General features: G+C 44.3%; 1 protein-coding gene across 6 annotated transcripts in view; it reads right to left on the reverse strand.

The window, feature by feature from the left end:
- Nucleotides 1-13583, reverse strand: part of GRHL2 (grainyhead like transcription factor 2) — a 164004-nt gene that overhangs the window by 7444 nt on the left and 142977 nt on the right. For 4 of the 6 annotated variants that reach the window (XM_089898846.1, XM_089898844.1, XM_030759963.2 and 1 more), the window contains 2 exons: nt 8518-8612; nt 6231-6316 (listed from right to left, as the gene is read on the reverse strand). In XM_089898846.1, the coding sequence (XP_089754972.1) occupies nt 6231-6316; nt 8518-8612 (181 nt within the window). Of the gene's footprint in view, nt 1-6230; nt 6317-8517; nt 8613-13583 lie in introns of those variants that run through there. The other 2 variants (XM_089898845.1, XM_089898848.1) reach the window with 1 other exon arrangement.

Genomic DNA, 13583 nt, shown 5'->3' on the forward strand with positions numbered 1-13583 from the left:
GATGGAACTGCCTCACGGCCATACTGGAGCCCAAATGAGCCCAGCACATAAAATAACACGGCCTGTGGGCAGCAAAGAAAATGGACAGAACTTAATGTGGACGGCATCTGTGTGAACAGAACATAAAAGAGCACTTATGAAGACTGCTGTACAGCACACAAGTGTAAAATTCTGATCTAAATATATGATTATTGAACCAAAAAATCTGTAAAGGTCAATAAATGAATTGAAGGCCAGGTGGTCGATCCAGCAAACCAGTCTGCGTTAGGAAAGATCGATTAGAAAAACCATTTCAAGTGCAGAGCAAAGACACATAGCATAAATGGAAATCACGAAGGGAAAAAAAAGAGAGGTTTGACGAAGAGAGACAGCCATACCTGATGTGACTATATCCAAAGTCCCAGACAGAGAAAAAGGAGCAAATGGAGAAGAGGAAACAATTAGACAAATAACAGGAAAGACCCATGTTTTTAGATAGGAGGGGTATCCTGAATCCCAGGAAGGAGCAATGAGAAAAGACCCATGCATCTGGCCACTCTGAAAAGTGCCAGATCTCCAAGGGTAATGAAAATACAACATCCTGGAACCTCCCAGACAGAAAGTACAAGTTACCAAAAAAAGAAAAGAAAAAGAATGAACCTGGCTTCAGTCTTCTCATCTGTAGCACTAGAAACCAAACCGGAATAACCCCTACAGACTACTGAAAAAAGGGACTTTACCCCAAGAATTCTGTACACCAACAAGCTCTCCCTCACTTCTCAGGTTAAAGAATGGCATGTAAGAAACGCATTTCACCCAGATATTCCATTTGAGGAAAATACTCACAAAAGAACTCTAGCTAAACTGAATATGCATCAAAACAAAGACTTCAGCAAAGCAAAGGGGGAAGAAAACAAGCAATCAGTGTTGTACCATAAATATATATATACGTATACACACACACGCGCGCGCACGCGCGAAGACAGACTATATATACTCTCTATATAACTATAGATTTATAGTTATATCCATACATAATGTATATACATATAGATATATATGGTCCGTATATAGAGTTATAGGTATGTATAACTACCTATATATAGTTAAATGGACTGGGAATGTGAAATAAGTGTTAAATAAGGATTCTTGAAGTAAAAAGAACATAATGGAATCACAGAGCAATAAGGAGAAGAGACTGAAACAATTTAGGGAAAGTAAAGAAAAGATGAAAAAGTGACTTAATCCAACTGCAAAACTAAAGAGAAAGAGGAAACTACAAAGTAAAATAAATAAAAACCAAAACATTTATCGTTGTGAGTTGCTTGGCCTGCAAGCGTTGGGTTTTGAACTTTGGTTGGTGTCATTTGGAACTTCTTTTTAAAATGAAATGGAAGAATAAAGTGTGTTCCTTTTTCGACTCAACCTCAGCAAGTTCATCTCTTTAAGTCCCCCTTTTCTGAAAGAGAGGTGAATCTGATTCTTGGTTCTTCTCTTTTCAGGGGTTTGACTCCCAGTTTTTCCCAAAGCATGAATGCATATACCTCAGCTCACAGATCAGTTGATAACAGTCAGGAAATTTGCATAAACCTGCATATCTGCCAGAAGTTGCGGCAGCAGCCAGCATTCACTGAGTGCTTACTAAGTGCTTAGCATATCAGCACAGGGAGCTCTGCATCTATTAACTCACTCAATTCTCACATCATTGCAACAGAATAGGTGTTTTTAGGAGACCTGTTTCTCGGGCAAGGAAACTCAGGCTTAACACTCAGTAAGTAATCAGGGTCCCTCAGCTAGGAAGTGGCAGAGACAGGATTTAAAAGGTAACAGTCTGGCAGTCTGGTTTCAGATTCTAAGCTCATAGAGAAAAGGGGCATATGATGGGCCTGTTTGAAGCAGGGCTCATGGACCCCATCCAGTACCAAGAAGCAACTGGCAGAGTTGACACGGGCATCAGGCTGCCGAGGGCAACGGTCTCCAGGAGGACAAAGCCCTGCCCTCTGTGCAGTTGGCAAAGGCAAAGGCAGAGGCAGCTGGATAAAATGCCACCCTAACACAGCATCCTCTGCCTCCACGCCAGGCAAGGAAGTGGGCTTTGCCAAATCCAGAAGCCTGGAAAGAAGTGAGACCGTGCAGGATAGCATGTGGAGGAAGCTGGCCATCTGTCGGGAGATTACGGAAGGAATCCTTCTGCCCAGGAGCTGGATGGTGTCACCACAACACTCCCCTTCCGTGTGCGTGGCAAGCACACACTTCGTGATAGTTCTCAGAGCGGGGGCATTAGGACTGCTTGGTTTTTTCTTTGTGTTTTTCAAGTAGTCTGGACTGCTCATATATGTCCATCATTTTTAAAAGCTCATGATCAATATTTTTAAGGACCCCCTAAGACTTCCTTGACGCCCAAGAGGATCCTAGGTCTTGGACATATCTCATCAGTGTGTTACTGGCTAGCTGATGATCTGGAACTTTCAGACTTTTACTTTGTGGAGAGTTCTCTTTGCCCAGAAACCTCAGATATGTGACAGGCAGAACTAGAGATTTCCACTGGTTTTCACCAATGTAGGACTCTGTCTGCCTGCTCTAGAGGCATCCAACACAGCTGCCAGCTCTGGAGGCCGATGACTTTGATGTGGAGTTATAAACTGTTCAGTGTGGGCTCCAAGGTGCACTTTTGAAAAAGGGGTAGCTCTTGCTTATAAATACTTCCTAGGTGGCTACATCTGACCTGTCAATAGAATTGGGGAGGACAGGCCTGCATCTCCATGCATGAATGACTCAGCTGCATAGAAGGGGGTGCTACCGGGGCCACGAGCCACCTTTTCCCTGTGCACCCAGCCAGCTTCACCAAGGGAGAACACCCTTCTCTAGCCCCTTTGGCTTGAGGGAATCTCAATCTGCCTCTCCACCCCATAGCACTTACAGCCGTCCACTACATATATATATGTTGTGGCGAGCGGGGGCTACTCTTTGTTGCGGTGTGCAGGCTTCTCATTGCGGTGGCCTCTCTTGTTGGGGAGCACAGGCTCTAGGCATGTGGGCTTCAGTAGTTGCAACACACGGGCTCAGTAGTTGTGGCACATGGGCCCTAGAGCACGTGGGCTTCAGTAGTTGTGGCACGTAGGCTCAGCAGTTGTGGCTCGCAGACTCTAGAGCACAGGCTCAGTAGTTGTGGCGCACGGGCTTAGTTGCTCCGTGGCATGTGGGATCTTCCTGGACTAGGGATTGAACCTGTGTCCCCTGCATTGGCAGGCGAATTCTCAACCACTGTGCCACCAGGGAACTCCCTATATACAGTGTTTCTATGTGCTACTTTAAACACCTTGTATAGGAACTCATTTAATCCTCGAAACAACCCTACATCTGATTTTATCAGTATCTATCTTCATAATAATATCCCATATTATTATTACTCTCATTTCTGAAACGATGAACCTGGGGTACAGAGAGGTTGAGTAACTTGCCTAGGGTCACACTACTCTGAAGTGTCAGAGCTAGGATTTGAACCCTGACTGTGTGGGATCAACCATCATACACACTGCTTCTTGCCTGATGGCTTACTATTGCCTAAGCTTCTTTCCTTTAGTTGTTGTGAGCTGTGACTTGGAATGGTTATTCTTCTTGTAATAACTTTTCATGTGTGGACATCTCCCTAAGTGGACTTAAGTTGCTCAAGGGCTTAAGCTGGCTCTGCCACTCTGTGGAGCTCAGGAAACCCCACATCTGTAAATGACGGTGATGACATCTGACCTGCCAAGTTCACAGGGATATAGTGAAGCTCAAGTGAAGCAATGCATGTGAAATACATGCCACCCATAGCACGTGGCATGGTGGTACATACACAGTGGATGCTCAATTCAGTCAACAAATATATATGCTCAAACACCTGGGGATCCACAGAAGACAGCAAGAGACAAAGCCCCTGTTCTCATGAACTTTACATTCTATTGGGGAAGAGAGAAACAAAAAAGCAGAGTTAACTCAGGGATTGTTTGGGTGGAAGTGAAGGTGACATTTAACCCCACTGTGATCCAGCGAGACCACAGCTACAGAACACTTGTAGAACTAGCCAGATGTCACAAACAGGAAAGGAAGACACCAAGGAAAAAGGCGTGATGAATCAGTTCAGAATTGGTCTAGGTCAGTTGTTCTCACACCTGGCTGATCTCAGAATACCCTGAAGAACTGTTAAAAATACAGATTCCTGGGCTTCCCTGGGGGCGCAGTGGTTGAGAGTCCGCCTGCCGATGCAGGGGACACGGGTTCGTGCCCCAGTCCGGGAGGATCCCACATGCCGCAGAGCAGCTGGGCCCGTGAGCCATGGCCGCTGAGCCTGCGCATCCGGAGCCTGTGCTCCGCAACGAGAGAGGCCACAACAGTGAGAGGCCCACATACCGCAAAAAAAAAAAACCCCAAAAATGCAGATTCCTGCTGCTCCACTGCCCTCCCCCACCTCCACTTCAGCAGAACGGGAATCTGGGGTTGAGGACTGGGAATATGCATTCAAAACAGCTGCTAAAGTAATTTCAGCTTCACCACCATCCTAGGTAAGTCAGTTTCAGTAATATGATCTTAAAGGCCAGATTAAAGGTATGAAATTTGTTCAAAGGGCTTCTGTAGCTCATAAATCAATCTTCCAGTCATTTTAGGGTCATTTAAAAAAAATCCTAGTTAATTTGAAGAGAGATAGATGATACTTTTTGTTGTGTTCATTTCTGTGTTTGTTTTCCCTTTATGGGGTTGGGGGCAGATTCAGTAACAACAAACTCCATGCCAATGACAGATCCTGAGAACAGAAGAGATGACCAAACCCTCCAGCCAAGTGTTTCTTAGAGGGTGGTCCTCCGTGCCCTGCTCTGAATTGCCTAACAATGCCAACCACATTGGTAACATTCTTGTGCTTTTTAAAAAAAATGTCAGGTGAACAAATAATTTTTTTACATATCATATGAATTCCCCACTTAAACCATTTAAAGTGTACAATTCGGTAGCATTTAGTACATTCACGATGTGCTGTGTGGTTCCAGGACAATTCATCACCCCAAAAGGAAGCGCATTAAGCAGACTTTCCTCACTCGCTTTTCCCCCAACTCCCGGCAACAACTAATCTGCTTTCTGTCTCGACGGATTTGCCTGTTCTTGATGTTTCCTATAAATTGTATGGTTATACAATGTGGCCTTACGTGTCTGGCTAGCAATTCCACTCCTCAGTATACACCCCAAAGAATTGAAAACAAGTATTCAAACAAACACCTGTACCTGGATGTTCTTTGCAGCACTATTCACAATAGCCAAAGGGTGGCGGGGGGTGGAATCCAAATGTCCATCAACGGGTGAATGGAAAAACGAAATGTGGTATATCCATACAATGGAATATTATTCAGCCATAGAAAAGAATGAAGTACTGATTTATACTACAACATAGACGAACCTCAAAAACATTAGGCAAAGTGAAAGAAATCATCCACAAAAGACAACGTAGTGTATGATTCCACTTATAGTCACTGTCCTACGCATTTTCACATATTACTCTATAGCCCAATATGCTGTTTCAATGCAGCAGTTTTCCAGACCAACAAAAATTCTAGACTGTCCCTTGCCAGTCCTGCTGTCTTCATCACCACAAAAACCCTGGATCTTCTACAACATGGTTGTACAGGGGAGTCAGATATCATTTTCAATGTAGAGTCACATTCAGATGGATAATACATGGATAAAACATAAAATAACTTCCTGAGCCCAGGTTGGGTAATGCTAGACTAAACAGGGGATGAAAAGGGAGGGAGAGATTTCAGAATCTTACTTAAATCATTTTATAACTCTGCAATTTATATTTTTTTAACCTCTTTTAACCAAAAGAGGTCATATTTTATTTTGGATTACACTATCGCAGCTGGCAAGACACTTCCTAATCGTTTTTGTTCTGTATAGATTTGGAAGTTAAACGTATCTAATTTGGTTTCATGCAAAGAGACAAATGGAAACCCACAGTTTAAACTTTCTCTGTGGCATCTTACTCTGATTAGCCTTAAACTGACAGGGAATTGGCAGTTTTACAAAGTTTCCTTCTCCTTAAGATGCTAATAATAAGCCAGACAGGGTGGAAATCAGTGTCCCCATAAATCTCTGCTTTTTCTTTTTCCTTGAGAAAGCTCATTCCAGGGCCATCTCAAAGGCTGCATTTTAATAAATGGATTTCAGCTCAGGAGACTACATGCCGGTTTCTCGGAGGCTGAAGGGGGTTCATTGCTTACCGCTTCCATCAGGCCCCTCACGGTGGGGGATTTCAACATCAAGGCGTCAAACACATCGTCTGTCTCCTTCCTCACGTACAAAAGCACTGAAAGAGAAGGGATGGGAAGCCGTGACTGTGGAGCCCACGCAGCTGCCCCAGAAGACTGCTTCCCACCAGTGGCTGTTACAGATGAACATTCTGTAACTTCTTCCTGTAACCCCCAACAGAAAAATGTAATTACCAGCAGGCTGACCCTAAGGAAACCCCAAACCATGTTCTATTGGGTTAGCCAAAAAGTTTGAACCACCCGAACGAACTTTTTGGCCAGCCCAATATTTAAATGAGGGCCGCTTCCATTGGATTTACAGACCTCTTCTTGGAAAATCATTGTCTTTAAAATAGTGTGGCTGCTACTTCTGCTGTAGGAGCCCCTGGAATGGGTTAAAGGGGACATGGCAGCGGGTTGATGGGCTGCAGTGCCACCATCTCCTGCTGGGCTTGTTGATAGCCACACCTGCATGCTGGGCTTACAGCTCACCCCCAGGGCCTGCCCAGAGAGGCAGCTCTCATTAACTGTGTATCTGTGGATAGCAATCACTCCGCTAACATAGCAGTAACCATTATCAGGCATCCCAGAGCTTGTACAGACAAAGGCAACCGACTCCCATGACTTTGAGAGAGCCACACTGAGAAGTGGCTACAAAGGCAAAACAAATAACGGCATTGGTGATAATTACAGTCATTCTCTGTCCTGGAGAACTTTTAACAAACAACGGGCACTGTCACTGACCCCGACTCCTTGTGCCTCTCAAAGCCCAGCTCAGCGTAGGAGCTCCAGGCGAGGGGCTCAGTAACTCCACTGTCCTTTTCCAAAGAAAAGCCACTCCTGGGAGAACGAGTTCTCTATTGCTGGAAGGTTGCAGTGCCCTCATGTGTCCCTATGAGTGAGATGTTTCAAAGGCCGTAACTTTGCATTTTGTCACAGCAATTCCTGATGGCAATTTTTGTGCAGACTTTGCAACCTCAAAATATCTGAAAAACACAAGCTTTGGACCAGCCAGCATGTACTAAATATGGATGTAAGCTACTATTACTTTGGCCCGTGTGATCCTTGATTTCCATATAACATTGCCCTCATTCTAAAGGATGAGATATAAAAGGCATGCAGGAATGGAGCTCAAAATGCACTCGAATATTTGACAGTGAGCCTGTGAAGTCGGAAAACCCTTTATAGGTTTAAATATTACTACTGTAATTAACACTACTCAGGTGTTTACACTCTTTGAATTCTGAAATGCTCATTACTCATTCACAATTATGATAATATTCCTTACCTAGATCCAGGCCTAAAAATAAAACTAATAATTATATTAGTGAAGATGGAGTGCTTACTATGTACTGGGCACTTGAGTTTGGTGTTTTACGTACATTAACTCATAAGCCTCCCTCTGTGACGTAGGTACTCTTGTCACCCCATTTTACAAGTGAGGACTCCAAGGTGCAGAGGACCTTCCCAAGGTCACGTGACTCGATGTGACTGAGGGAGGCTACACAGGGGATGCTCTCGACCATTATGCAAATTCCATTTCAACAAATAGGAAAAAAAAAATTCTCAGTAACAAAAACCTCAAGCCTGTGCAGATGGTGGACGTACGGTAACCTGACTCATTAAAAGTCCAGTGCTGTAAGCAGAAGGTCTCTGGAAGCTCTTGGTGTTGGCTACAGCAGGATGTGGGGAGAAAAGCCACCACCTCCCCTTTCCCCTTACTCCCAGGAGGGACAGTGAGTCAGCACAGCATCGAGATGCTGAGCAAGACACTGACAGGCCTGTGCTTCGTTTCTTATTCTCTCGGTGAAGCGGGATAAGATCCCTGACTGAGAGAAAATGAGTAAGTTGTGATGTCACAGAAAACAGGTTCCCTGACTTGTACCGTGATTAATCGTTTGCGTCTGTTGAAGGATTCTCAGCTGCTGGTGCTTATGAGAGGGTATTGTCAAACACAGCACGAGTTTCTTTTTAACCTTATATCTCACTGCTGGATGAGTCAGTATATTCACTACATTTCCCTAAAGGTAAAGGAAAGAATCAGTGCCCAGGAAGAATAAATGTTTGCTTAGGGTGTTTAAAAAGATAAGGTTTAAAGCAAAGGAGAAGACTGTGGACTTCCTGGGTCAATAAAAGCATCCCCAGGCTAGCACGGAACCACAGGGACATGGGCCGGGCCGGGGGCTCTTCTCAGTGAAATGTCCCCACCAGCATTCCTAATTGGAGCAACACCGGGGAAGGGCCTCAACGGGAACGGTACCTCGCTTCATCCCTTCTTCCTTCATCTGCTTAGAAGGTGCTGGACCAAACTCCTCTTCCATGGGCCTGAACATCCGTTTTACAAGGACACTGCTGCTAGAAAAGGTGAGGAGAAAGTGTTAATTAAGGAAGGCACCCGGGGTGCCAACAAAAAGGTGTATGGATGTGTCAGTCCCTATCTTTTCCCTTTGTTTACGCCATCCCTTATCACAACTGGATCCACACACCAACCTCCTGCGTCCCCCTCACAGGTCCCAAGTCTGCATGTGGGGCAGAACACACATGCCAATATCTTTCATGCATGGCCCTGAGACATCCTCCTTGCTGCTGAACATGGATCCACTGAGGTGAGACCTCTGGGTTTTACCCATTCCGTTCTGCACCTAACCCCCCCTTCCTGCTCAGAAGACCAGGGCTGGGGATGCGGGCCTGAGCCCTGTGTTTGTGTGGTCTGCAAGTTACACAGCCCGTCCCACCTAGCTAGGGCCTGGGTGTCCTGCACCTTCTCGCCAGCCCCGAGGGCACAGCGTGACCTCTGGAAATGGCACAGGCCTGCCTCGCTGGTTCTAAGTTACGAGGCTGCCCTCGGTTCCTGCTGTTCCACAACTCCATCAGCTTGGAGCAGAGGAGACTGCAGTGGCTGAGGTTCCCTAGACCCGGCCCTTCCTTCCTCATGGGAGAGGGTTTAGGTCCCCCTTCCTGAGGGCCCACGGGCCCCCAACTGGCCAGTTCTGGTGGCTCTGCATTTCCTCCCAAAGTCTCTGTCTTTCTGGGCACTCTAGGGAAGGGAGGGCTGTTCCAGAGGAAGGAAATTAGAAGAACAGATTGTCACTGAGGAGAAGTCATAGCCGCTGAGTGTCCCCTCAAACTCATATGCTGAAACCCTAACCCCCAGGAGGATGGTATTCAGAGGTCCGGGCATTGAGAGGTAATTAGGCCCTGAGGGTGGAGCCTCCATGATGGGAGTGTCTTTATAAGAAAGGGACACCCTCTCTCTTTCTGCCATGTGAGGACACAGCAAGAGGATGGTGATCTGCAGGCCAGAAAAGGGTCCTCACCAGACACCGACCATACTGGCACCCTGATCTCAGACTTCCAGCCTCCAGAACTTTGAAAAATACATTTCTGTTATTTAAGCCACCCAGTTTATGGTATTTTGTTATAGCAGCCCAAACTGACTAAAACACTGAGAAAATGCCCCTGCATGGAGTCTTACGGTCCTTTAAGCCCTCAAGAGAGCAGGTGTAGGTTTTTAGAAGACTTTAATCTCTCTGGGGATTCCTGGAACCAGGCACATGAAGCAATGCCGGATAGGCAGTTCAGCAGAATTGTTAAAACCTGAGATCTGGGTCCAGACTACCTTGGTTTAAACCCCTGCTTTGCAGACTCACAGACATAGAAAACAAACTTATGGTTACCAAAGGGGAAAGGGCGGGAGGGATAAATTAGGAGTTTGGGATTAAAATATATGCACTACTCTATATAATATAGATAACCAAGAAGGACCTGCTGTGTAGCACAGGGAACTCTACTCAGTATCTTATTGTAATAACCCGTAAGCTATAAGGGAAAAGAGTCTGAAAAATTATATGTATAACTGAATCACTTTGCTGTACACCTGAAACTAACACAACACAGCAAACCAACTATATTTCAATTAAAAATTTAAAAAATAAACCCCTGCTTTGCAATCTGCTAGCTACGGAAACATGGACAAATTCTTCAACTGCCCTGAGCCAACAGCCTCTTTAAAAGGAGGCTGTTGAGAGGATTAAATGAATTCAACATAATGTAAATTCAAACTCACAAAGTTGCCTGATACATTGTAAGTACTATAGAAGTGTTAGTTAGAGATGATGATGTTCATGATGATCATGATAATTAAAGTTGGAGAGATCTGAGGAAGAGACATACGGGGAAGAGTACATAAGGCAGACAGTTTGGAAGAGCTCAAAGTTTCCATTCACTATCAGATAGCAAACAGTCCAAATTACCACTTTGGCCCAGTTTAAGGGCTAAAGTTGGAAAAGCTTCCTGCATCAGAGACTGACATTATATCAATCCCAAGCTTCCAAGATAATACAAAACCCTGCTCCGGGGCTTCCCTGGTGGCGCAGTGGTTGAGAGTCCGCCTGCCAATGCAGGGGGCACAGGTTCGTGCCCCGGTCTGGGAAGATCCCACATGCCGCGGAGCGGCTGGGCCCGTGAGCCATGGCCGCTGAGCCTGGGCGTCCGGAGCCTGTGCTCCGCGACGGGAGAGACCACAACAGTGAGAGGCCAGTGTACTGCAAACAAACAAACAAAAAAACCTGCTCCAAAGCCAAGTCCCTATTGGCATCATTGTCATTAAGAAGCTCTTTTTATCAATTCTTAACTGGAGCTAATGGTGGGGTCCAGTGGTAGAAAGAACACATGGTATAAAACTGTGGACAGTCCAGAAAGTACTTCTATTAATTCTAATAGTTTAAAGTATTAAACCAACAAGGCTTTAAATTACCACCTTCTACTCTAGGTGGTCCAACATTATGTTTATGAGCCCTTAATAAGACCACGCTTTTCATCAAAGCACTTTACATCTCCTTGGTCAATTAAGTCTGATGAACACTCTGTGAGCCAGCAGCGCAAGGACCAATCTTATCCCTATTTCAGTGATGACCAAACTAAGGCTCAGGGCGTTATGTGTCTTAGGCAGGGCAACGCAGCTAAAACAGTGAAACAGGCTGTTGAGAGAACCCAGCTCTGAGGAGCAACCTCATGATAAAGTGCTTGATAAATGTGAGATGACGATGAGTGAGGGTATGAGAAATGATATTCAGAGTCAGCCTTCTATTTTATTCCATAGTAAGTCAAACTATGGAAATAGCCAGAAAAAAAACTCAAACTCAAGTCCCAGCTGAAGGTGGTAATAGGTTTTTAGAGCACTGTTTCCTCTATCTTTCCCTCACTTTTCTTTAAAACCATAAAAGCAGGTCATATTATTCTGTCATGTCTTGGAGCTGGACTGACCATGACCCTGGGAGCAGAAGATTAAAAATCTATTGACATTGCTGTCAATGACCAGTAGGTTAATAATGGGTAAATAGCCTGAAACGTCACCAGACACTCTTTCATGCTGTGTTAGGGTTCCTAAACTAGGGATTTTCTTTCTCTCAAGAAAGATTTATTTACATTTTTCCAGGTCTGTTGACTTTTGACAGCACCCCATTCTGAGCATGACAAACTTTGCCATTAAAATAACATCTTGGATAAACCACATTTCTCTTGGGAGTTCAGAAATGTTTCTTCACACTTTCAAATCTATAAACCCAGTAGGAGTCAATAAGCTTGTGTGGTCTGAATTCAATGGTTTCACTTCTTCTTAAAGCAAGGTGAGAAAAGAAGGGCAGAAATGACTGCCCAATTGATAGAAAGAGTAAGGATTTCAGGTCTCCTAATGTCCTGTTCAATTGCACTGGCTTGTAGCCCAAAAGGACAAGAACAAGGAGAAGGTGCTTTCTCTGACATCAATCTCCATCCCATGGGCACAACATGTTAACATGTAGAGGGACTCCAGTTCCAACAACATACGAAATCATTGCTTTGTGGGGTCAATGTCAGGGAAAGCAAGTCCCTGAGGTGTAAACAAAGGATGGCTAAGTTTCATCAGAAGAAAAACTGGGAAGGTGTTTGGATCTGAAGCCTGTCTCTGGATATACTTGGCAATGTTGAGCCCTACCTATCAGGCTGAACCACACTAGGCATCAGTACCTAGGTGAGGAGGTACCAAAATAAAGCATGGAAAGGAGGTGCAGGCACCATGGAGACATGGTTTATCTAGTTCACAACTCTGCTTACGGCCTGTGTAGGCTGATGACCACATCTGCCCTAAATAAATTAACATCCTTACCCGTTGTTAGCCTCAGAAAAGAGGAGGTGCTCTTATGTTCAAGTCCTCACAAAGTCTTTCACATTATGGAGTAGAATCTCAATTAGTTTATTTTCAACAATAAATCACTCTGGGGAAGAACCTATCATCCCCAAATGACTTTAATCGATGCTAGTTCAGGGTCTTGATAGAAGTTCATCTGACACACTCAGTAAACACAAACCAAAATCAACAAACAAACCCCACATATGTTTATAATTATGGTAGTTAAGAGCTTACAATTGAAAGTAGTAAATAACTAGGTCAGTAGGCCCCAGAAGGATCATTTTAAGAGGAAATACAGATATTTCTGTTTCTGGCTAAGATGTTGTATCTTGTGGCAAACCAAGCAATGTTCCAGCCAAGAACAATGTAAGTAACTGTAAATATATATATATATATATATATATATATATATATATATATATATATATTTAATCTTATTGACGGTATTGGACACTACTGTTGAGTCAGCCAGAACCTGAGAGCTGAGATGTCAGAGGAGAAAAATGCGAGAGGTGAGCTGATAGTCAGTGGGCCACTTTCCTCTCGAAGCATTTGCCATTTCTCAGCTGGGAGTAGAGGATGGTGATCTCAGCAGAGGCACATACTTAATGGCAGAGAAGTCTGCACAGCTTTTGGCAATCTTATGGTGTTAGAGAAACAGAAATTGGTGTTTAGGGCTGCAAAGCTATTCAGGACTAACAGGAAAACTTCCAGAGAGTAGAGAAGCACAGAGAAGTAAGCCAGACACTGCAGTATTCCTTCCCAGTTACTTGCCAAGTTTTTAAGCTGCACAGGATAAGAGAGTAAGAAGTTAAGCAGAAAGCCCTTGAAACTCATAGAGGAGGTTTGGGTAGTCTCCCCATGCTAAGGAGACAAAAATTGAACTTCAAGCTCCATGAAGGAAAAAGACCCATAGAAAGTCCCTCAAAGGTACAATCTACGAGTTAGGATGAATTAGAGGTCATCTGAGGTTAAAATAAACTGCAACCCAGCTTTGGGTCAGTTCTGTCCCTGACTCAGTTATGGTGATCTGTTAACTAAGGCTACATACCAGAGGATAGGGAAAACCTTCATAAGGAAAAATATGGTCATCCAGAGCCTCCATAATTTTTATGTATATTGTTCATCATTCAATGATTATCAAATATTAAACAGGA

This window comes from Delphinapterus leucas, chromosome 17 (genome assembly GCF_059928025.1).
Source record: "Delphinapterus leucas isolate spDelLeu-1000000601 "Yukka" chromosome 17, BTC_Dleu_Yukka2, whole genome shotgun sequence".
Taxonomy (NCBI): domain Eukaryota; kingdom Metazoa; phylum Chordata; class Mammalia; order Artiodactyla; family Monodontidae; genus Delphinapterus; species Delphinapterus leucas.